At 33.9% G+C, this 22930-nt stretch overlaps 2 protein-coding genes and 1 pseudogene across 6 annotated transcripts; all 3 read right to left on the bottom strand.

The window, feature by feature from the left end:
• Nucleotides 1–1544: 1544 nt before the first annotated feature.
• Nucleotides 1545–5853, bottom strand: LOC147389821 (putative E3 ubiquitin-protein ligase RHB1A). 2 transcript variants are annotated; one of them, XM_086417883.1, is made up of 5 exons: nt 5695–5853; nt 4025–4152; nt 2531–2957; nt 2296–2405; nt 1545–2133 (listed from the first exon to the last, which is right to left on the bottom strand). In XM_086417883.1, the coding sequence occupies exons 2-5, from the start codon at nt 4088–4090 to the stop codon at nt 2101–2103; spliced, it is 636 nt and encodes a 211-aa protein (XP_086274009.1). In that variant the 5' UTR covers nt 4091–4152; nt 5695–5853; the 3' UTR covers nt 1545–2100. The 2 variants fall into 2 exon arrangements, with proteins under 2 accessions (XP_086274009.1, XP_086274010.1); XM_086417884.1 differs by having other exon boundaries at nt 4025–4147; nt 5695–5852.
• Nucleotides 5854–10024: 4171 nt separating this feature from the next.
• LOC147389822 (uncharacterized) lies at nt 10025–13704 on the bottom strand. Of its 4 annotated transcripts, none has more exons than XM_086419053.1 (8): nt 13415–13704; nt 12920–13082; nt 12320–12832; nt 11299–11443; nt 11062–11192; nt 10886–10954; nt 10476–10544; nt 10025–10376 (listed from the first exon to the last, which is right to left on the bottom strand). In XM_086419053.1, the coding sequence occupies exons 3-8, from the start codon at nt 12506–12508 to the stop codon at nt 10287–10289; spliced, it is 693 nt and encodes a 230-aa protein (XP_086275179.1). In that variant the 5' UTR covers nt 12509–12832; nt 12920–13082; nt 13415–13704; the 3' UTR covers nt 10025–10286. The 4 variants fall into 4 exon arrangements, with proteins under 4 accessions (XP_086275179.1, XP_086275177.1, XP_086275176.1 ...); XM_086419051.1 differs by having other exon boundaries at nt 10025–10379; nt 12920–13075; nt 13415–13703; XM_086419050.1 differs by having other exon boundaries at nt 10025–10379; nt 13415–13703.
• Nucleotides 13705–17649: 3945 nt separating this feature from the next.
• Nucleotides 17650–18489, bottom strand: LOC147389823 (protein PHOSPHATE-INDUCED 1-like; annotated as a pseudogene).
• Nucleotides 18490–22930: the final 4441 nt, after the last annotated feature.

The raw sequence follows: 22930 nt of genomic DNA on the forward strand, positions 1-22930 counted from the left end.
AGTTATGCTTCTGAAGCATATAGACATTTAAATTAGGGTATGTGGGTACATATTCTTCTCCATTATTTACAGAATCCCTTTTCCTCACCATCCCCACTCCCAAGTTGCTGTGCACTATCGCACTCATTCAACTGTCTAATTTTATTTCTTCTCTAATTTTGGCTAAATTTCTCTTTTACTTTTTTCTGACTTTTTCTTTGTAAAATCATCCCGTTCTTTTCGAAAGAAAACACTATAGGTGGAAGGGTTTTGGGTGCATAATGAAAATCAGTCTATTACAATTCCCTGCAGAGAATGGCAATATACCTCCAAGCGAGTTGAATCTATATGGCATTGCTTGAACTTATTATTATTTTTTTTTAAAGTATAATTTTAATTGAAGAAGGAAGAATTACAAGAAACAAAAAGATAAGGCCGAGATAGCCGCTCAAGGAAGAAAGCACAATGAACTAAATAAAAGCAATACATTATGTGCTACAAAAAGAATTCCATCAGAAAAACAAATCATCAAAAGTAGTCCATGAGAACTACTTGTTCAATTTCGATCAAAAGTACAAGTAGCCCAAAATCTCCAAGAAAACACTATGAGAGCTTCTCACTTTATTTTTGAACATCTTGTTATTTCTTTCGTTCTATAACCCCCAATCAATAGTCAAAAGAAGAATAGCCCAAAGGTTTTTTTTTTTTTTTCCTGAAGGAAAAGAAGTTCTTATCCCATCCTTCTAACAACAAAAAGAAATTCGGAGGAACGACCCATTTAATCCGAAAAAGTCCAAGAAAGAGAGACAAATGTCATGAGAAAAATAACAATGAATTAAGATATGAGCAACAGATTCCCCATCCCTCGAGTATAAAGGACAAAAATTAGGAATTATCCAACCCTGGGCAATTAAGTTGTCAATCGTTTAGGGATAAGCGAATCACCAAAAGGGATAAACGACTCATGAAAAGATTGGACAGAGAATCGTAGATCCTGCACCTCCGTCCACTCCCACCTATCGTAGTCGTTATCTTAGAGATAAAAAGAATTCAAGAGATCAAGGAAAGATGTCACCTCCGTTATCTACCAATCGTTAAAGTTTCTCCTGAACCCCAAATCTCAAGTAATATTGGACCCGTTGCGAACCAAACAATACTGAATTGAGCAATTCTTCTTTAGAGAATAAACGTACAAGGAAGAAAATTGTGTTGATAGAGACGATGTGCCACACTACACCCATATGTGCCTTACGCCTCACCGCTATACCAACCTACCTCTTCTCCCTATACTTAGTTTGAACTTATTGTAACAATAGAATGTTGTGAGGCGGCGTGCGTCCAGGTGGAAGGCAAGCTATGAGAAACAAGTAGAAATAATGGAATCATGTGGATGCTTTCTTGCTTGCCTTAATGAGTTAATTTCCGAAAGTACATGATGTTATCTCGAAACTTAAAATACTTGGATCTTCATTAAAGTACATGATCTAATCATTCTACAATTCCATATACTGATAATTAAAATAATAACAAAAAAAAAAAAAAGATTGCCCCACCAAGAAGAAAAAGAAGCAAGGTAATTATTTACAATAATGAAAATCCAACACAAGAAAATATGGGGGAGGGGGACAGAAACAAATTGCCCACAACATCCCTGTTTGAAGATTCTGAGAGCTGTACAAGAAGAAAACAAACTCAAACTCAAGCAAATCAAGAAAATGACATAAATGCTGCATTTACCATTTTTATGTGGACAAGTGACTCCAGATAACATCAAGTTCCCAGCTCACCATCATCATTCTTCCACTGTGCCAACCAACTAAGCACTGACCCAAAAAAAAAAAAAACGTATAAAACATGGAGAAGAGTGGCATAAGGACTAAGCAAACTGTCATCATGCTGCGTATAGATCTCATTCCATTACAAGGAACTGAACCCACACAGACGTAACATTTGGAGTACAAAAGTCTCCCCCTAGAAATGACTTGACCAAACTTATAGCTGAAAAGGTGGTAAAACTGGTAACTACTAACAAAAGAACCCCAATTATCCCTTTTGCCTAAACAAATTTGCATTTCAAACGCCTGAGAACTTTTCCTCTTCGTCTGCAGGTCTCTTTGAATGCTACTCAATAATGGCATGGTTCAATATCATTTCCTGCATCATTAAAAGACAAATCATTTTAACTGAAGTACATGTGCAAGCAATCCATAAATGGCAGATTAAAAGTCATTTTTCCCTTTTTCTCTTCTTCTTTAGGAGGAAATTGTCATCTAGTTAATAACAGCATCTAACAATACACAGACATCAAAGGCTAACCTGATCACATACAGGGCAAGTGTCACTTCTTTCCATCCATTCAAGAATGCAAGAAAGGTGAAAATGGTGTTCGCATTTTGTTACAATTCTAGGATTCTCCATATCATATTCTGCAGGGAGGAACAAAGACTTAACAGCAGCTCTTGTAGTCCCAATACAATAGCTTAAGGATGAAATTAAAAAATTGGCAAGAAAAAAAAATTTCATCTCCAAAAGTTTGTAAATCACTCTGTACCTTCAAGACAGATGGGGCAATCCTCTTCTTCCATTGCCAAAACAATAGGTTCACTCGGCTTTGAAGGTTCAACTTCAGACAATTTTGGGGAAGGAAGAACAGAATCTTCAATTCTCCGGTCTGACTCCTTCAGTGTTTCACACGTAGACAAACTTTCAAATGCAATATCATTTACTGTTTCTCCAATAGACTCAGAATCTGTTGTTCGCACTACTGAATCGATCTTGTTTCCACTACTGTCCTGAGCACCTGGCGGTGTCTGTGGACGTCCTAAATCCACAGCATATGGCACTGGTGCAGGAGGTGCTCGATAGGTGTCAGGTGTTGATGTGTCCAGGTTTGTATCAACTAAAAGTTCAGTAGAGAGTGCAGAGGCTGCACCATGGGAGGATGACAAGGGCTCCTGCTCTTCCAGAGCTTGTGGGCACTGCAGGAAGGAATTGAATTTTTTTCAAAAGGATATCCAAAGAAAGAACCAAATCTCATTTTTCGAAAGAAAAAAAAAACTTTGATTGGAATCTACATGCCAGCACAACATTTCCAAATCAATGCAGCTCCAAGTTATAACATTGCAATGTGATCTGTTTCAAAAATCAGAGATCACAAAGGAGCCATAGATGTTTATTTAACAAAAATTCGAGCTTAGATTCCAGGTATTCAGTTGCAGCTCGCACTCTCTTGATCCGGTTATAATAAGGTATAAACCGTGTGAATCTAATAAAGACACTCATGACTGTACATCGACCCATCTATTTGTCTATGCAAGGCCTTCAGATAATCAAGATTGTTTCCCTAAATTAAGTGATCCTCAAATCATACTAGAATTCTTGAGTATCCTCTGATCTGGTATGATAATATCTGGCATCCGGTTTGTTCATTCTGTTTCTGGTTCTCCACTTCCCCATAGTCCAGTCCAGATTGACCAAAACCATATAAGAAATGTCCAATTTTAATAATTAGGCATAAGAACCTTGTAGACAAAGAGCAAGAACCATTTGATGGAATTATTGAGTGTTGTCTTGACTATCTTTTTTTTTTTAAAGACAAGTTTGTTGTCATAACTATATGGTGGGAGCATTATTTAATTACGTCAATAAAGAAGATAAGTTGGCTGATTCTTTTAGTCAAGAAGGTAGGATATTGAAAGTTGAAATTGAAATTGCCGCCGCTAACTCGTGAAAAGTAAAACAGTAAGTGAGCAGAACATAAGAAATGGCCCGATTGAAATTAGAAAAGCCCCAAAAACAATATATAAAAGAAAGCTGAAAGAATACTCAAACTCAATAACAATGGACCTCTCAGAATATATGTGATGTTTATTCACGACAGAAATTCACCATTGGGTAGCAAAAGTATCCACCATGTTAAGGCATACATATAAAGTTCTGCTAATTTGTTAAAGCTTAAAGAATTAAACTCTGGTGATAGAATTAACACATATTTGCAGCAAACAAAATGAGTGCAATATATTGTTTATGGACAGAAAGTACTGACATAATAGTATACCGGTGCCCCATTCAGTTGAGATCTTCCGGAAGAACAACAACAGCAACCTCCCATATTTTTCAATTATCTCTGCAATCTGCCTGAAATTGCAGGCACTTGGTGCATTGTTTCCTGTTCTTTGGTAAGAAATTGAAATGGAAAACAGATGAATGATAAGCAATATATATTTGAAGCTACACTTCTAGAAGCATGAACATAAGTACTAAGTTCAAACCAGCCATGAAAGACATCCAAGACAGATATAAATGTTGAAGCAAATGATATCCAAGACAGATATAAATGTTCAAAGACAGCAAATGCATGCCAGAAAACAAGCAAAAAACGTCAACTAAGCTAGGAATATTGGAGAAAAATGTAACGCAAGAGACATTAACCTTACGGAAACTACTAAAACCGCAACAGTTCATAATCAGTTTTGTAGTGACCTACTATCTACATTTAATACAACTTCCAGCAAGTATGTCACTTTCAACCAAGTAATAATTTATCACCTGAAGTGAAGATCAAAGTAAATATGAATAACACAGCTGAATATGGTAATTTTTCAACATCCACAAAGTGACAGTCTAGATCTCAATAAAGCTTCACTTTAGTGTGACACCAAGCAACCTTGAAATAGAACTGTATCATTTTATCTAGCCTTGTTTGTACACCAGTAGTGAAACACTTAAGTGTCTTAAACACGGAATTGAAGTGTTGATCATAGTTAACGAGTAAAGACATATTTTGAAATGAGTAGATAACAAAGGGAAACCACCCTAACGACTTTATGGGAACTTCTAAAATCACTTATCAAGGAATTAATTCATAGAAGCTAATACAATTAGATTACCATATGTCATCATCCAATTCTTGTAACTTTAGTTTGTATTTTGAATTTTTTGAATCATGATAATACAAGAAAGGTTTCCGGTCATCATCATCATGAAGATGATGATAGAGATAATGATAATGATCAAGATTCGAAACACTCTTATAAGTTTGTAAATATCTTTCTTCTCTCTGTTGTAACAAATCAATTATATAGATCATAATACGCAATATATTTTGCTTCTCTTACTACTACTTCGTTTTTTACCCTTTCCATATTTTTTGAAGTTTCTTACGATTATTTTTTGTTGCCAAATCTTGAGTGAGCATAACCCTTATCTTATTTTATTTTTTTTCTTTAGATTTGCTAAGAAATTCTTCCACTATTCTTCTAACACAATTTTTTTATTTAAATTACTTCAAAATGAAATAAAATCAAATCAGAAGTGCAATCAAATCAGTATAAGAGCATGACTACACAAACATCAAACTTACTTGCCCTACCAAAATCACAAACATTTAAGTTCACATTGACAACCTAATCACGCTAAAATCCAGAAATCATAATCGAAATATACAAGAATCCAAACTGAACAACAACAAGAACGCCAATCGTATTACAGAGATATACATAGAAATCGAACACAAAAGGTAGATATCATTACTTTTTCTAACTATTTCAGTTCGAAAATTCACAAATAGAACATAAACCCTAATTACACGAATTCGATAAAATAAAATAAAAACAGAAACAAAGATTCACCAATTGAAGAACACAATCAAGCAAAGCTTCTCAAAGATTATTAATCAGTAAAAAAAGAGATCAAAAAAGAAACTTTAATCGTTACCTCAGTATCCAAAAAGAAATCAAGTTGGGGAATTTCTATATTCTATCTATAGAACTTGAAGTTGAAGAGCGATTTTATTTATGTTCGTTTCCGTATCTTTCTTCTCCTCCTCTCATACGAGGGGGAGAAAGCTTCATAAAAGACTGAGGACTTTCTTTATAAATACGAGTGAAGTTGAGGGCTAAATATTCAAAAAGAATATCTTTTTGCAAGAGATTGATTCGGTGGTACACAAAGCATGGAGATTCGTACACGTTGTTAACTGAATTTTTGGCAAAGATAGATTACAGCCGTTGACTTTGAGGACTAATTACATCTGACTTGGACAATTAACTGATTGGAACACCAAACGAGGAAAGATCCATCCAAGTGACTACTGGATTACAGGCCGACCATGGCCCGTGTTCTTTGAAGCCCAGTCCGACTTGAGTTTGAACAACCCAGCCCGCTTACCCACCTGTTGCCCATTCTTGGTTTTTTCTTCAAGGTTTGAAGGTTGAAGTAGACTGAAGCTTGTTCCATGTGGCGTCCAAAAGTGTGATCGGATGCCACATGGATGGGTCAAGCTATTCCATTGACACACAGCCCAGCCCAAAGTTCGGACCATTAACGGTTTAGGGCCTCATTTTTTATTTGATTTTAATATATCCATTTGCAGCCATTAAGTAGGTTTCTTTCCTATAGAAATTTCAGTATATGTAAGCTCTTGCACTTGGATCAGCAGTTGGACGGACCATGGTTTGGACCTTGATTCAATCTGGTTGGGCCTATTTATGTTTAGACTGGTGATAATATCACTCCCCCCATGTGGCATACTCAATCTACTCCCCTAATGTGGGTGTGCCAGAATCATAAACTTTGTGCCTCGGGATACACATCAGCACATCCCCATATATCTGTGCAGTTGTGTATCACGATGAAAGGAAATCTATGGTTCGGGCACACCCCACGTCAAGGGAGGGAGTCAATTGAGAAAGCCACATGGGGGAGTCATATTATCACGACTCTTACGTTTATTATAAAAAAAAAAAATTATGAACTATTGGTTTTCATTGGACTCTTAATCAAAATAATTTTGTTATTAAAAAAAAAAAACGATCGGTTTTGATTGGACTAATGGTTTGATACTGCTACAACCTTGTAGAAACCCTTGATTGTTATAATGGAAATTTTCAAAATCAATCATTCTATCTTATTTTTCAAGGTTTACGTGTATCTATATAATATAACACAATGAACTTTCAACTTCATTGTCTTTTTTCTTATCTTCATTTTCACTAATACATCTTCAACTTTATTCTCTTTATTTTTTTTATCTTCATTTCTAAAAATATTCATTAAACTTTATATATTGTCTTTCCTCTTCTCCTCCATTTGAAATGATATCCCTCTAACTTGATTATTTTTCTTCTCTTTTCCTTTAATTTTATATATTGTCTTTCCTTTTCTCTTCCCTTTTAAATAGTACGCATCAAACTTTGACTATCTTTATTCTCTCTCCCTCTAATAATATCTCTCTAATTTTATTGTCTTTTCTTTTCTACTTTTATAGATTATTGTCTCGACTCTTCTCTTAACCTCAAAGAGGATGCTTAGGCATGGGCGATAAAGGTTGAAGACAAGGAATTGCATTTTGATAATGAGGGTATTTTATTTTTTTATTTTATTTATCAAATGAATTTCCAAAATAATATTTTAGAAAAAAATATCCTGATTTGGAAACTTCTGTAATTTTTCATAATGGAAAATTTCCTAATTTGAAAATTACTTTACAAGTGTATTGGATTCGTCGCAATTGATTCTGTAAAACAGTTATTTTGATCCTAACATTTTCTAACTTCTGTTATAAATATATAAAAGCTTTCCCACTTAGCAAACAGTTCTCATGGATGAAGTATTCTTCAGTCTTTGAGCTTAGCTACAATGCTTCAAAATAACTTTACAAGTAGCAATGTGTGTAGAGAACCATTGATGTTCCTGTAAGTGTGTAGAAGACTTGGAAGAGTCGTGTTGAATGATATTTAAATTGGCATCATTTCACACATTGTTAACATAGAGGTGTGCACATAACCATAGATGCTTTTCACTCATATCTCGATCAAAAGCATCTATAATTCCATACACGCATCCACATCAGCAATGTGTGAAACCACATCAATTTAAATGTCACTCCACTTTTCAACTCGGAAAAGCACCTATGATTTTCTACAATGTATCACAGTATTACTTAGGGGAACGGATCAAGGGACATGAAAGAACATATGTAATAATAATGTAACATTAATAAATTTTCAAAATATGGGTTAGAGGTTTCGGATTAAGCTGATTTTTTGTGAGGATGATCTCTATGATGGGAAGATCATCCGGACAAGAAAAAAAAAATCAGTCCAATCTGAAACTTCTAACCCCATTAAAAGTGATTTAGAATGTAGACCGTCGATTTTTAGCCAATTTTTGTCAATAATGTGTAAATCACTTTTGATGGATTTAAAAGTTTCAGATTGAACTGATTTTTTGTGAGAATGATCTTCTCATCATAGTGACCGTCCTCGCAAAAAATCAGCTCAATCCAAAACCTCTAACCCATATTTTTGAAAAACCATTGTTTTTACATATGTCCCATGAACCACCCCCATTATTCAGTATTTTTTTACTTAAGATTCTGTTTAATTAATGTTTCCCAATTCTATAGGGTACAAATCATTAATTAAACAAAGAATGGGGATCCGGAATGGTGTCACATAACTAACCACGGTCCATTAGCTAGGGGTGTCAATGGGTACCCATTTGCCCAGAACCGAACCGAAATTGAAACCAAAAACGCCGGTTCTGATTCCCTTTTATTGGAGTCGATTAGAATCGGATCTAATATGGAATCGAACCGATAGAAACCGAAACCATTAGGTTCTATCCAATGGTTACCCACAGGTACCCGAAACCAATTTATTATGTCAATTATTTTTACATTATACATGATTCAAGGAAATCCTATATTTTAAAATTAACATATATGATATAAAATTCTTCAAATTTCATATAAACTAAATATTTGAGTTTAAGATGAGTCATTTCTTTTTAAATTTATTACTTGTAAAGGAAATACATTTTAATATTTGAAAATAAAAGTCATTAAATCATTATTTTTGTGGAACAAATTATTATTAAGTTGATACTTTACAAATACTATGTTATTTTTTAGAAGGAATTTTTTATTATAATGATTTTGAAATAATTTTTCTCATTCGATTATTGATAATCGAAATCAACAGGTACCTATGATTTTTTATGATTTCGGTTCCGGCTCCACTTATTTTAAAATCGGAACCAGAACCAATAAGAATCAGAATCAATAAAATATAAAGGTTATGGTTCCAAATATCATAAGAATTGAATTGAAATCGACCCATTGACATCCCTACCAGTAGCACCTCATTTTTATGCCATTTGGCATTTTCTTTGGCACAACCGTTTGGATATGATAGTGTTGATAAGTTGTATCCAGTTAGATCTATGCTCTTGAAAAATAGTTTAAATCCAACGATTAGAAATCATTATTAAGACAATGCTTTTGTCAATGGATGCGAGTCACCGATCAAACTGATCTTTTGTGGTGTATAGATTTATCAAGAGATGGAACACAAATCCATAGGGTCAGTGAGTCCATAATTATGCCACGTGGCATTTTAACTTGCAGTTCCACCAATAAGAGGTAAAATTTTCATTGAATCAGAGAGCCAAAATACACGTGGCATTGGAGGACATCGATCAATTTGCGGATTTGGGGGTGGTTGTCTGCTTGACCGGTCAACGTCATCATAGCTGTCTAAAGAACAGCCTGGCAGATAATTCCATGGAAATGATGAAAGTCAGCTAAAGAACACTTCCTCCCTAGTGTCGGGACCGTAGGATGCTTGTTTGGAGTGTGTACCCCTACAAAGAATTTTCAAACCAAAGAAATCCTACTAAAGTAGGAACACCACCCTAACCATAAACAAAAGGAATCCAAAGTGAAGTTGCTTTCAACCCAAGTATAATAAGCAATAACCACTACATGTTACTCTAATACCAAAAGTACCCTTGTGTTGCAAAGGAATCCTTTACACAAGCTAAATACAACACAATGTAACGGCCATAACATCCAATTATTGAAGAAGAATGCAATTAAATATAAATAATTTATATACCTTAAATAAACTAAAAATAAAATCATTGGAGATCACCTAAGAAAAAAGTCTACTTTGTTAGGAGATTGTTCAAAGAAAGCTATGACAGAAATTTAAGACTTCAAAAGACAAAAAAAAAAAAAACACTTTAATTTGCAGAAGATCCATTTAACCAACCTCAAATTTATGGGAATTTATGATGATGATGATGATCAATTATACACAGGAATTACACAATCATCACTCGTTCCGAACCCTAAGATTACACACATTCGAATGTAATTCATTCAAACGTTACATGGTTAGCAGTGAATCTTGGACCCAACGATCCAAGGACTGAGTCAAATGTATGTAGTTTAGATTCATAAGTATATAATACAAACATGGGAAATCTAAGTTAAATACTCTTTTTTCTGCATAAAATGCATGCTACATGGATTCCTGTACTCCAACCATGTTCCTTGATTTCAATCTCTTGGCTGCACCAATGAAACCCAAGATCACCTGAATCTCATCCAACTGCTGTTCAAACCACAAGACAATAAAAACAAAAGAAGCATCAGCTGTGATGTACAAAGATAGGCGTTAGAAAGGGAAGGAGAGAGGAAGTGAGAGGACCTGTGATAACAAGTGTCGCTGCACAGCATCGACCATTTGTTCCTTTGATGGATTGGAATTAGGACCCACCTGAGATATAAATCACCAAGTAAAATGGTTTAAACTAAGAAAAATAAGTGGGTGTTATGCATAAGAGTGCACAACACTAGATTCATTCCACCCCAAAACCATCTTAAGCCCCTATGATCAGTTTGTTCTGTGGGTCAATGTTTTGTTCCAGTCTCGGCAGCAATATTTTTAACCATACTATGACCAATCAAATTGTCAACATTCCAGAAAAGGTACGAGTCATGCTTGTGGTGTATGGTACCAGCACCACACAACCAATTTCTGGGATATTAGTATCCCTTGATGATCAAACAAAAGGTTTACAAAATATATAGCTTGGAAAAAAAGTTCAAGAAACTCACAAGGTTATAGCATCTACAATATCTCCACAACGAAGCCATCCCAAGTTTTGCCAAGTTCACCCTCTGATTCTACACATTTGTCGGTGATAGATAAATGTAAAAGTAAGTTAATTTTACAGCAGTGATTGAGTTAATTTTAGTGCAGAGATTGAGGTCACTCTTTTCTAAATTCTTACCCGTTGAGGTTTGTGAATATTAGATTGGATTTCTCTGTAATTGCTTCTGCTTGTCAGTTTTGCAGAAGAAATCCAAGGCCTTGTATGTCGAACTCTTGGCTTGTTCAGCTTATGGAACTCAATACTACTGGCTGCCCAAGCAGGAAAAATTAGAATTTTAGATATTCAAATTGAGAATTTTAGTAAGGCCCATAATGAATTAGGGGTTCATCCAAGAAGAGTAGACCATGGACTTACAGAAATTATCCTTTTCGCTCATGCCAGAACTACTGCAAGAGTGATCTAACTCATGATCCTCATCGTCATCTTCATTCCCAGTAGGTGGTTCTAGCACACTCAAAGCATTCCTTTGTAGCTTTACTTCCACCCCATTTTTCAAAACCTTGAATCCCAAATATTCAGAAATATTAATTTTAGTAATCCATTACTAACAGATGGAGAAAATGAAGAAAAAGAACCATAAAGAAATAATAGTTCAACCCACTAACCAAACTACTAAGCCGTATTGCAAGTCCTGAAGCACCCGGCGGTAAGAAATCACATAAAAAAGCAACAAAAAAAAGAGAGTACAAAGCTAATTAAATAACGAAGCATACCATCTCTTTCTCTCAGCTCAACCCTAATTCTCTCTTCCTTATTTTAAGAAAAATGATAAACAAAAGCCTAATTTCCCATTGTGCAAATGAAGAAAGAACCAAATCCTACATACAGAGAACTTCTTGAAAAAAAAATATATGTTACTTCAATCAAATTCAAACCCCACTAATACTTCTATTGATCCTAAATTTAGCTCAAGAAAGAACCAAGTTATATTAATTAGGAAATCCTAAATAGAGTGAACTTCTTGAAAAAAAACATATTACTTCAATCAAATTCAAACCCCACTAATACTTCTACTGATCCTAAATTTAGCTCAATTTCTACACAGGTTATAAAGTTAAGTAAGTTTCCTTATTCCTGATTAGTAACTAAGAAAGTTCCTAAACATACAGGAACACACAAGCCAATTTTAAATCTACACCAATTTTTTTTTCTTTTTTCTAATAAGCAACTCATAAAGTTTTCACAACATGCAGGAAAACCACAAGCCAATTTTGAATCAAAACATAAAACAGAGCTGAATTTTCCAGGGCAGAATGAATTAGCGTTCAAAATTGAGACGTTAAAGTATTTAACATTATTATAGGCTTAGAATTAAACTTAGATGGGTAAAAGAAGATGAAATTGAAGACAGCTATCAAAGGAATAACGGAAGTACCAGCCAATGCCAGCCACCAAGCCCAACAGCCTTCTTGACAACACCTTGCAGGCCCACCAAAACGGATTTTGTTCGATTGTTTCCTGTAACGATAACCTTGGTGTGTCTAGGAAGCACGGAGAGCTCTTCATCACCACTTTCCTCACGAAAAGGAGACATAATCCGAGAACATATCACAGGCTCCAGCATTTTTCTTGATAATGACTGTCCCTCTGTATTTTTTGGGTAGAAAAACAGAAACTAAACGAACCCAAAATATAAAAAGAGAAGAATATGGCAAATTTGACCTACATAATCTGACTGCCCCAAGCTTCTAATCATACATCATACAAATCTTAAAATTTGATCGGATTGAAAACATATTCCGATCAATTCGAGCAAAAAAAGTTGTTAATTTTCATATTCTTTTGATCTAGGGTTCTACTCTCACAGATCCTCCCAGAAACTTGTGGAGCAAAACCACATATTTTGAACATATGAAGCCTTTTATACGAGCATATCCAATAGAAGGACCTGAAAGAGAAAATCCAATCGATTTAGAACGATAAATCAAAGAACTAATTGTTACCCGCAAAAGGTTCTGAGGCAAATAAGATTTACCGGCTTGTGTCAATTTATCAAGGGAATTTTCAAAACATGGGGACAAAGATGAGCTTGATAATTAATATCCATTTTTTCTGATTCACGGACTTTGTTTGGTTGCAATAAATGAATGGCAGTTCTTCAGATCACGATCATGTTGATATTCAAAGCCCTCTGCAAACTAAAGTAAAATCTTGAATCACTTTCGATTTTTAGTTCTGACTTACAGTCTTAAAACCATTAAAGATACAATTAATGTTCTAAGGCCAATTTGTTCCGATCAAAATTTCCAAAACAATTAGATCAAACTAACTGGAAAAAAAAAAAAAAGCTCAAATCTGCGAAAAAAATCTTTAATCTTTGTAGATCATTTCAGATCAAATCGCATCGAAACGAATCAAATAAACCCCTGAAACTTTCAACAAATGCATGAATTCCAAAGACACGGATCTCTATAAGAAAATGCACCAAAATTTCAAAATTAAACCAGAAATTTCACTTTAACGCTCATACCTGTTCGAATTCCTTCGATTCGTAGACGAGAGCATCGATTGAACCAAAACATATGAAATGCATTCGATTTAAGTAAAAAAAGGATCCCAACACGAGTTTAAAGAATAAAAAAATCGATTTAAGAGCTCGGATTCAACCGAAGATCAATATTTCGAGAAGAAATTGAGGGGTGAGAAAAGCTAGGGCTTGAATGCGAAATAATTTTCTGATAATTTCAGTTTTCAGATCGAAGTGTGTGCTGATGACTGAGAGCAGCAACACACTAAATGCTTACCAACTGCCAATGAAACGACGTGCCTTCGCTGTACGATCATGCCATCTATCGTTGGGTCGACCGGTTCACCGGATTAGCCGGTCGAAACCGGTCTTCGGATTCCCGCCCCAGCAAAGATAAGAGTAGTTGAGTCATGAATGTTTTCAGCTTGTCTTGGGTTGGGTTTAGAGCTCAAAAGGTTTCAAGTTTAAATTTTGAACTATTATTTATTAGTAGACCCTAAGAACAGTCTATAATCACTAAACACAGCGGACCGGACCAGTATATGAGTTTTGCCCAATCCATAGACCATAGTCCTGAGGGTGCGCTCTCACGGGTGGTCCCAAGGAATTAATGCCCATACTGAATATCAAATTCATGACCTACAGGCATTAATCTCTCGGGGTTATTTTTTCAATCTTCTTCTGAATCTCAAATAAAAATCTATGTTTCTTTAACAAAATCTATTTCTATTTTTTATTGAAATAAAATAAATAAAAATTGAATAGTTGTTATCCTTTCGATAAATATTTTTAAAATATATTACTCTTCTTGGTTTTGTACTATTTATATTTGGCCCACTCTTATGGTGAGACTTAATGCCAAAAGATTTGTGCGTTTAACGATCTATAACTATCTAATTTAAGCATTTTCTTCATTGGGAAGATGAATGATTCCAATACTACAACGACAAAAAGTGCAAATCAAATGGCTAAAAGTCATCAATTACAATGTTATATTTTGAGTAGAAAGAAACTTATGTACCAAAGTTTTTTCCACTCGACAAAAGTCAAATGGAGAAGTAGTGTAAGAATGATTATTTATGAGCCAAAGAATTGGCGGCTTTGTTTGAGTGGATATCATTATTGCATTAGGTCCATCGGAAAAAAAGTGTCAAATTCATTAATATGAATTGAAAATATCGATTTGATTTTTAGGCTAAGGAAGGAAAACTACTTACATTGTCAACATCAATATTTTGGATGGTCTATGATGTCATAGACCATGATATTTAATGATGATTTAGTGTCTCTTATTTTCACATTCAAAATAATTGTGTGCTTGCTTTGTTGGAATATTGAAAAATATTCCATTATAAATATAAAAAAATTAGTAAATCTATTCGTAAATCAAAAGGAAAAAAAAAATTCGAATCTGAATCTTAATAAACACAAACTCTTCTTAAAGATAGTTAAAGTCCCTTACAAAATACAAGAGATGTGACAGTAGTATTGTGGTGATGTATCAAACCTAAATATAACACAAATTATTGTGTTCTATTGCCACACCAACTTTTACTAATACCATTTCGTGCGTTGAATATGGCAAAATATCGGTTTCGATACATTACTCATTTTAATTCACAAAACATATTTTTTCAATGAATTTATTGATAAAACATTAGAGAACTCATTGTTAATTGCGATCTTGCTAGTAATTTATTAGTGAATTTATTAATTATAAAAGTGACGAATTCATTAGAAAAACATGTTTTGATTATTAAAATAAATAGCGTACCAGAATTGAAATTTCGTCATAAGTTGCTCAAGTTTGGAGAAATATCACATTCACATAATACCAACAGAATAAGCAAACATCTTGATGTTTTCTTAGTAAAAGTTGGTGCGGCAATAATAGAAGCTCTCATAAATATATCTATCATCCCATCTTATAGATGGTACCTGAGATCTATCATCTCAGGACTTATTATTAGAATACGACAAAGTCTCATTTTCCAGACTTCAGCCGTCACAGCAAGCTGGAGCCAGGCCGATGAAGCCAACGATGTTTTGAATTAGTGGTCCAGACACGTGTACGAGCATCAGTTTTTTGGATCTTATCCAATCAGGGCCCAAGTACTGTTAAAAAGATCCGAACTGTTTATGAGTTTAATTTAAATAAGAGTTTGGAGTCCGCTATGGTAGCTGGAGCGCACTAAAAATAGCCCGCTTTCTTTCTGATTTTTCGATTCAAAGAAGAAAGGAAGGGCCACATGCTTGCACATACTTCCTCTTTGTATCGTACAATACTTTCAATTTTCACCCTTCAAATTTGATTATTTATAGATACCCCCAGAAATATTTGTACATATTTGAGATATCCCCACTGTTATGAAACTGATAATATAGAATTTTGACCTCTATCGACTCTTGAAGACTATCGAAATGACCATAACACCCTTATCTTCAACTTCTAGCCAAAAATCCAAAAACCATTGATTTGTCTTTCAAACTCTGGTCATTATAAAGCTCTTTTACATCTAGGGGAATTTTTTTTTAATCTATTTAATTTATTTTCTTATAATAAAAACATTATATTTTTCTTATAAAATATATATAAATATTATTTCTACTTTCCCAAAAGACCCTCGTTTTCTTGAGATTTGGAGGTTGAAAGGAGATTAGATCTTAAGTTAAATATTGGGAAGAAATAAAACTGAAAACTAACTCCCACCCTCACCTTCAAAACATAAATATCATTTTAAGAGTCGTTCTAAGAGTCTAATTAGGCCAATCACCTCTATAAATTCTCCAAAAAATGAGTTTTAGTGAGTGTATTTAACATAAATAGTGGGTGCAAACAGAAAGATCCTATTCTTGGGCGGATTTACAATGGAGGCATTTGCACCCACAAAAATTTCAAAATCTATGGATTAATGTGACAGATATCAATGACAGATAAACTAAGATATATCACAAAAAAGCATCTACAATTATGTGCTATCCATCTTGTCGTTGTGTCACCCTTGTGTCTCCCCTTTGTGTCACCCAACATGACTCTTTCATAAAATAATGTTTTATTTGAGGTTCAATTGAAATAAATAAATGTAAAATTATAAAAGTGACTATAAGTTAGATATCCTTTTTTGTAAACAGATAAAATAAATACCAAAATGAATACATAAAAAAATATGGTTGTGCATGGAACGACGATGTCATCAAGTTATAGGTCATAAAATAAAATATATAGATTTTTAAGAGTGTTTTAGACACTCTAAGTTTTTGATGAATATTTGAGATAACCAATTGTTTACAAATTAATGGCTTGCCCCATTGACCAAATAATAGGGAATGACTCAAATGCCCTGAATTCAACAATCAACATCTAGTTAAAAACATAGTCACATAGTCGGAGTAAGGGTTTAAAATGGTAAGGGAAAACTTTGGAAAAAACATTGAAAATTAAGAAAAAATAATGAAATATATATATATATATATATATATAGGGTCCCTTTCAGCAACAAACATTTTGGCAAACATTTTGGCAAAACATTTTTCAAAACATGGGTTAGAGGTTTTGGAATGGGCTGATTTTTGGTGAGGATGATCTCTACGGTGAGGAGATCATCCTCATCAAAAATCAGCCCATTCCAAAACTTCTAACTCCATGTTTACAAGTTGAAAAATTGTGGACCGTCCAGTTTTTGTAAACCATTTTTGATGAGTTAGAAGTTTTGGAATGGGCTGATTTTTGGTGATGATGATCTCCTCACCATAGAGATCATCCTCACCAAAAATCAGCCCATTCCAAAACCTCTAACCCATATTTTGAAAAAAGTTTTGCCAAAATGTTTGTCAAAATGTTTGTTGCTGAACATTTCCCATATATATATATATAGGGAGGCGTTCGGAGGCATCAGTTTCATCAGTCATTTTAACAAAAGTAACCCGGTCGTTGGATATTATTAAATCGGACGGTCGAGATTGCTTATTGCGTTTAAATTATAACTTATAGGTTTTTACAGCGCCATCCCTCATCTTTTGATTTATTAGTGTCACCTCCCTGAGTGAAAAACAGCAGAGAGAACTCGTCTGTTCTCTCTAAAAGTCTCGAACAACTCTCTCTCTCGTTCTCGCTCTAGCTTCGCTGAAACCCTCCTCTCTCTCGCTGCAACTCCTTGACGAAAACCTCTCTCTCTCTCTCTCTCTCTCTCTCTCTCTCTCTTTCGCTCTCTCGCTCGCAACGCTGAAACCCTCGAACCTCATCTGTTCTCTCTAAACCCTCGAAACCCAAAAACACCAGGACGATGCAGCCTCAAGAGGCGCTTCTGCTGGTCCTTGAAAGTAACCATTACCAAATGGGTTCGTAGTGGTTCCAGCCAAAAGGCTAGCCAAGTTAATAACCATGCCATCCAAACCCACATCGTTGTTGGGTGCAACCAATGGTGGACTTTGTGGTCCATAAATCGGTTGATGAAACGGCCAAGCGCATTGACCCAGACACTGAGTCTCTGAGTTACCAACCCAGATGTAAGCAAACTTGTAATTCTTGTTCTTAACCTGGGAACTCGAAGAAGACGACCCATGGGTTCCACACCTGCTCGAGCAAAACCCTTCAACGATTACATCAGAAGAAGTTAAAACCACATTATTGGCATTCTTTTCCTCGCCTTTTGCTTGCCAATCTCACGATTTGTTTACTTGTTAGAGATTTACCCATTGAGTAGTTCTCATCGAGGATTTGTTTCCCCATTATTGAGAGAAGAAGAGAATTGGATTTTTGGAAGAGAGATGGTAGTATTTTTGGGTGGTTTCCCACCAAGTGGAGACAGATGAGTTGTTTTGGTTTTGGGGTTTGGAAGGGTAAAGAGAATTGAGGAAATCAGAGACGATAGCGCGTTGAGAGGGCTTGAATTTACCATACCAGATGAGATTGATAGATATTTTTCCAGAAAGAAGAGGACCGTTGTGGTATTTTAGGAGAAGAGGTTGTTCTGTTACCAACTTGGTGAGTCTCCTTCCTGCAAAGGAGAAATGAAAGAAAGAGACCACTAAAAGGAGTTGTAGAAGCAGAGTTGAAACAGAGGAAGCCATGTTGAACAAGATCGAGAGCCTGAGAGAGAGGAGCGAACGAGCGAGCGAGAGAGATAGAGAGAGAGAGTGAGAGTGTTTCAGAGAGAGAAAGAGAGAGGAGACGAGAACTCTCTCTGCTGTTGTAATTGTGCCAGGGAAGTGGGACTAATAATCATAAAAACGAGGGATGGCGCTGTAAAAAACAATAATATATAACTTAAACGAAATCAACAATCTCGACCGTCCGATTCAACAATATCCAACGGTCGGGTTTCTTTTGTTAAAACGACTGTTAAAATAGAGGCATCCGAACGCCTCCCATATATATATATATATATGAAAATTCATAAAACCAAGTTATTATCATCAAATCGCATATTTTTACATTTATGAATCACTAAATTCTATTATGTATCAAATTCCACATTAGAAAAAAGAAGTATTTAATTTTTTTTCCTGTAAAAAAAAGTGAAAAAAAATCAGAATAAAATAACATTTTTTTTATTAAAATAACATTTTTTTTATTACAAATGAAAAAATCACTTTTTTTTATAATTATTTTAATTGTCGGATATGCAAGACATGTTTTAAACGCGTTTTTTTTCTTTCCAACAACAAAAAAAACACCATTTTTTTATTATTATGATAAATAAATAAATAATCCTTAAACTTTCTCGTCAAAAACCATCTTTTTCTACTTCTAGGCAAACCCTATCTCATCTTCCAACCTAAGTTTCTATGTCCTTCAACATCGAAACTTCAAGACCACGGTAGGAATTTTTGATAAATGAGAAATGGTGGGATTTTGAATTGAAAAATCGAGAATTTTAATAAGAAGTTGAAGATGAGGTCAAACACGTTAATATATATATATATATATTCTAAAGTTAAAAATGAAATGACGGATAAAGAAAGAAAAAAAAAAAAAAAATCAAACATTTTGATTTGAGATTAAAGATGAGAAGTGAGAACAACGGGGTCATTATCTGTGTTAATATCTCTTTACATGACGAGGTCAAAGGGTACCTCGGCTGGTTGGGATCTTAATTCTTAACCACCAAAAATAAAATATAAAACTCGCTTTCTAATAGTAAAAGTAGAACCTTTCCTTCAATGGATGGAATTTGTGGTTTGAAAGTCTTAATGAAATATTTTAATGGTTAATTCTGCCACATGTCACTTCATGATTTGTTTAATAAACAAATAGGTGAAAATTTGAACAATCAAATTTTACTACAAGTAATGGACAAATTTGAAAGGGTCTTTTGACCAAATCCTTCCTTATTTTAAATTTGATTAAATAATCTTCCATTTTAAGGAAAATCCGTGACAAAGAACATTCTTGGAAAAAAAACAAAAAAATGCATAGATTCTGTACACTCGGGAGTTGGATAAGATCCCTATTCAGTCGACTAATTTGACTAAGGGTGCAACTTGGTTTGATTTGGTTTGGATGGGTTTGAGGGCAAATTGGAACTGAACTGACATAGGTCAGTTCCACTAAATAAGAATCAAAACTGAATCAAATTCCATTAGAATCAAACCAACCCAAACGGAATTAAAGTAGGTTTGGTTCAATTCAATTCTATAGATTGTCAATATTCTATAAATTGCAAGTAATATTTTATAATGAAAAAAAAAAACATAAAATTTCATACAATAAATCACAAATCTATCCATAAAAAGTCATTAGTTTATTTATAAAAGATCACTAATCTATATATTAACTTTTAAAATAATTTATAATAATTATTATATACATATATTTATTTATTTATTGCATAAGGGTTCGATTCTATACAAACTTGATCCGAGAACTTAACCAAATTGACCGATTCTCCATTTTCATAATCCGGAATCGAATTGCAACTTGTTCCAAACAAAATTAAACCACCCTAAAACTATCGGTTTGATTTGGTTCTCGATTTGAACCAGACCAAGTTGCACCCCTAATTTTGACATTATTATTGGTCGATAGATTTAGACTAGTAATGAATCAGGTTCAGATTGGTTTGAGGTCGATTTGGGACAAATCCAACAAGGATCAAATTGGACCCAATACCAATTCAATAAGAATCTGATTGGACTCTTTTTCAAGTAGGGTTTTTAACAATTCTCAATATTATAATCCAAATGGATAAAAATAAAATCGGGATTGAGTCGGATCAAATCTAATTTGATATAAAAGATAAATGAATTTTAGATATTTAAATAGATTGGTAATGAAATTTACGTATTTTCTTACATTTTACTTTATATATGCATCTTATTGGATCAAGACATAGTTGATCTAGAATCAATCCCGAGGTATCTAGGCCTCTTTACACCTACCAGATAATTTTTGGGGTAAATCCTTGAGAGTGGCCCCTAATGGAGGATTCAAACTCAAGACCTCTATTTCTTGAGGAGTGGTCTTAGCCATTTTAATAACCAGAGGTGGAGCCAGGATTTTTTCTTCATACGAGCAAAATTCTAATGTGGGGCATTGTTAATATAAAAAAATTTAAATTCTTTGGCAAGACATCTTGGTATCTCGGATGAGACAAGATTCTTCTCACAAACTTTTGAACCACAAAGAAAGAGACAAAGATGAAAATGAAGACGACGAAGAGAACAAACAAAGAAGCAAAAGGAGTAGTAGAAAATGGGAACCTTGAGGACTATAGAGTATTGTCTCTTTCATAAACGATACCAAAATGATTCGGACGAGTCATCCGAATCCATATTAAGAAGTTGATTCAATTTCTTTAAAAATAACTTTGCCGTCCTAATTAATAGTTAGATATTTGCGCCTGCTTTATTTATACCAAAATTCTCCACAACAATGAGCAACTACCACTCTTTTTAAATCTAAAAAAAATAAAAAAATCTCACATGTTAAGAGCAACTCCAACAAGCTCTTTACATGTAAGATGTTATTTATTATAAAGAATCAAATGACAAAATAAGGGTCCAACAGACTCTCTACTACCTCAAGTTAAAATAACAAATACAAAAATCAAGACCAAGACTTGCCACATGTAGCGAGGGTGCCTTGGCTCTTTATTAATAAAATATTAAAAATACTTTACTTATTAATTTAGTAAGATTTTAAATCTTACTAAGCATTGTTGGCCTACATGAATTATCACATTGACAATGGAACACAACATCCTTCTAGATTTTTTAGCAAATCCATATTCACAAAAAAATAAAATAAAATTGGACTTGATCCAAGGTTTGAAAATGAACGGTTACATAACTCTAAAAACTAAAATTAAAATTTAATGGTGAAAATTAATAATTTTTTTTTTTATTTTCGTAGAATTTAACATTCAAGAAGCCTATGACATTGGATTGTATTTTTGTCTTTCAAATTTGAGGTTACGGCTCTTATTAAGATTTGAGTCAATTTTCAACAAATGAAAGATTTATTGAACCTGATGGAGTAATCAATAAATTTTAGACTAGTTAAAAATACTAAAATAACATTGGTTAGATTTTAACAAAATGTATTTTTTTATTTTAAAGAACATTGTTGGAGATGCTCTAAGTAGGATCCCTACCATTTTTAGCTCATTCAAATTACGATTTGTCCTGCTCCACTAAATTGTGTTCTGATGGAACATGCATCAGGCACCGTAGACTTCATACTTTAGGAGGGGGGCCTCGCATAAGATTTCATCCTTTTTATAGTGATAGTAATAGTAGATATGAACACACTTTCAATAATAGAATATAAGACTCTATATCCTAGATCCTTCGGATAAGTCCTTTGACGACCACGATGAATACTTTGAGAGCCTTCTCTTGATCCTATTTTAACATTAACTAGTTCATTGTCTACCCTTACTTTCTTATAGTGAAATAGCAAACCCTTTTTTACCATTTTAAATAGATAACTTCTTTTAGAAAATAAATCAATTTTATTTAAATAAAATGTAATTGCCTTGAAAATGACATTATTCATGCTCCATGTTCATAGCTTGATCATATTTGCTCTCGCATTCATTCATTATGATTTAATTAATTTGACTATTTTTTCTATCCTATTGATAATACATTAACAACAAATCTTTATTAATTCAAATTTTCTTGTAAGGGAAAGATTTTAGATGAAATATGTACTTACTTTCTCTAACATCCTCATGAAGCATAGTTTTCAATATTATTTTGAGTCATGCTGGGGTGACATTGGGATTTACTGCAATTCTCACATTTCAGACGGGGGGTACACAGTTAACTATAGACGTGTTTTATTGAGATACGAATAAAAAGTATCTTCGGTTATTTGTCCACCTCCACATAAAAAATGTGAGAATGGTAGTAAATCTAAAGTCATGTCAATATTAGTGTATTTTATTTTATTTTATTTATTTATTATTATTATTTTTTAATTATACCTTGGCACACCATTTTCATATCTAGAACGAGATAAAGATTCTTCTCTAAAATTTTTGAACAACAAAAAGGAAGATTGAGGAAGAACAA

The sequence above is a fragment of the Akebia trifoliata genome, chromosome 12 (assembly GCF_017979445.1).
Source record: "Akebia trifoliata isolate Shusen 1 chromosome 12, ASM1797944v1, whole genome shotgun sequence".
Taxonomy (NCBI): Eukaryota; Viridiplantae; Streptophyta; class Magnoliopsida; order Ranunculales; family Lardizabalaceae; genus Akebia; species Akebia trifoliata.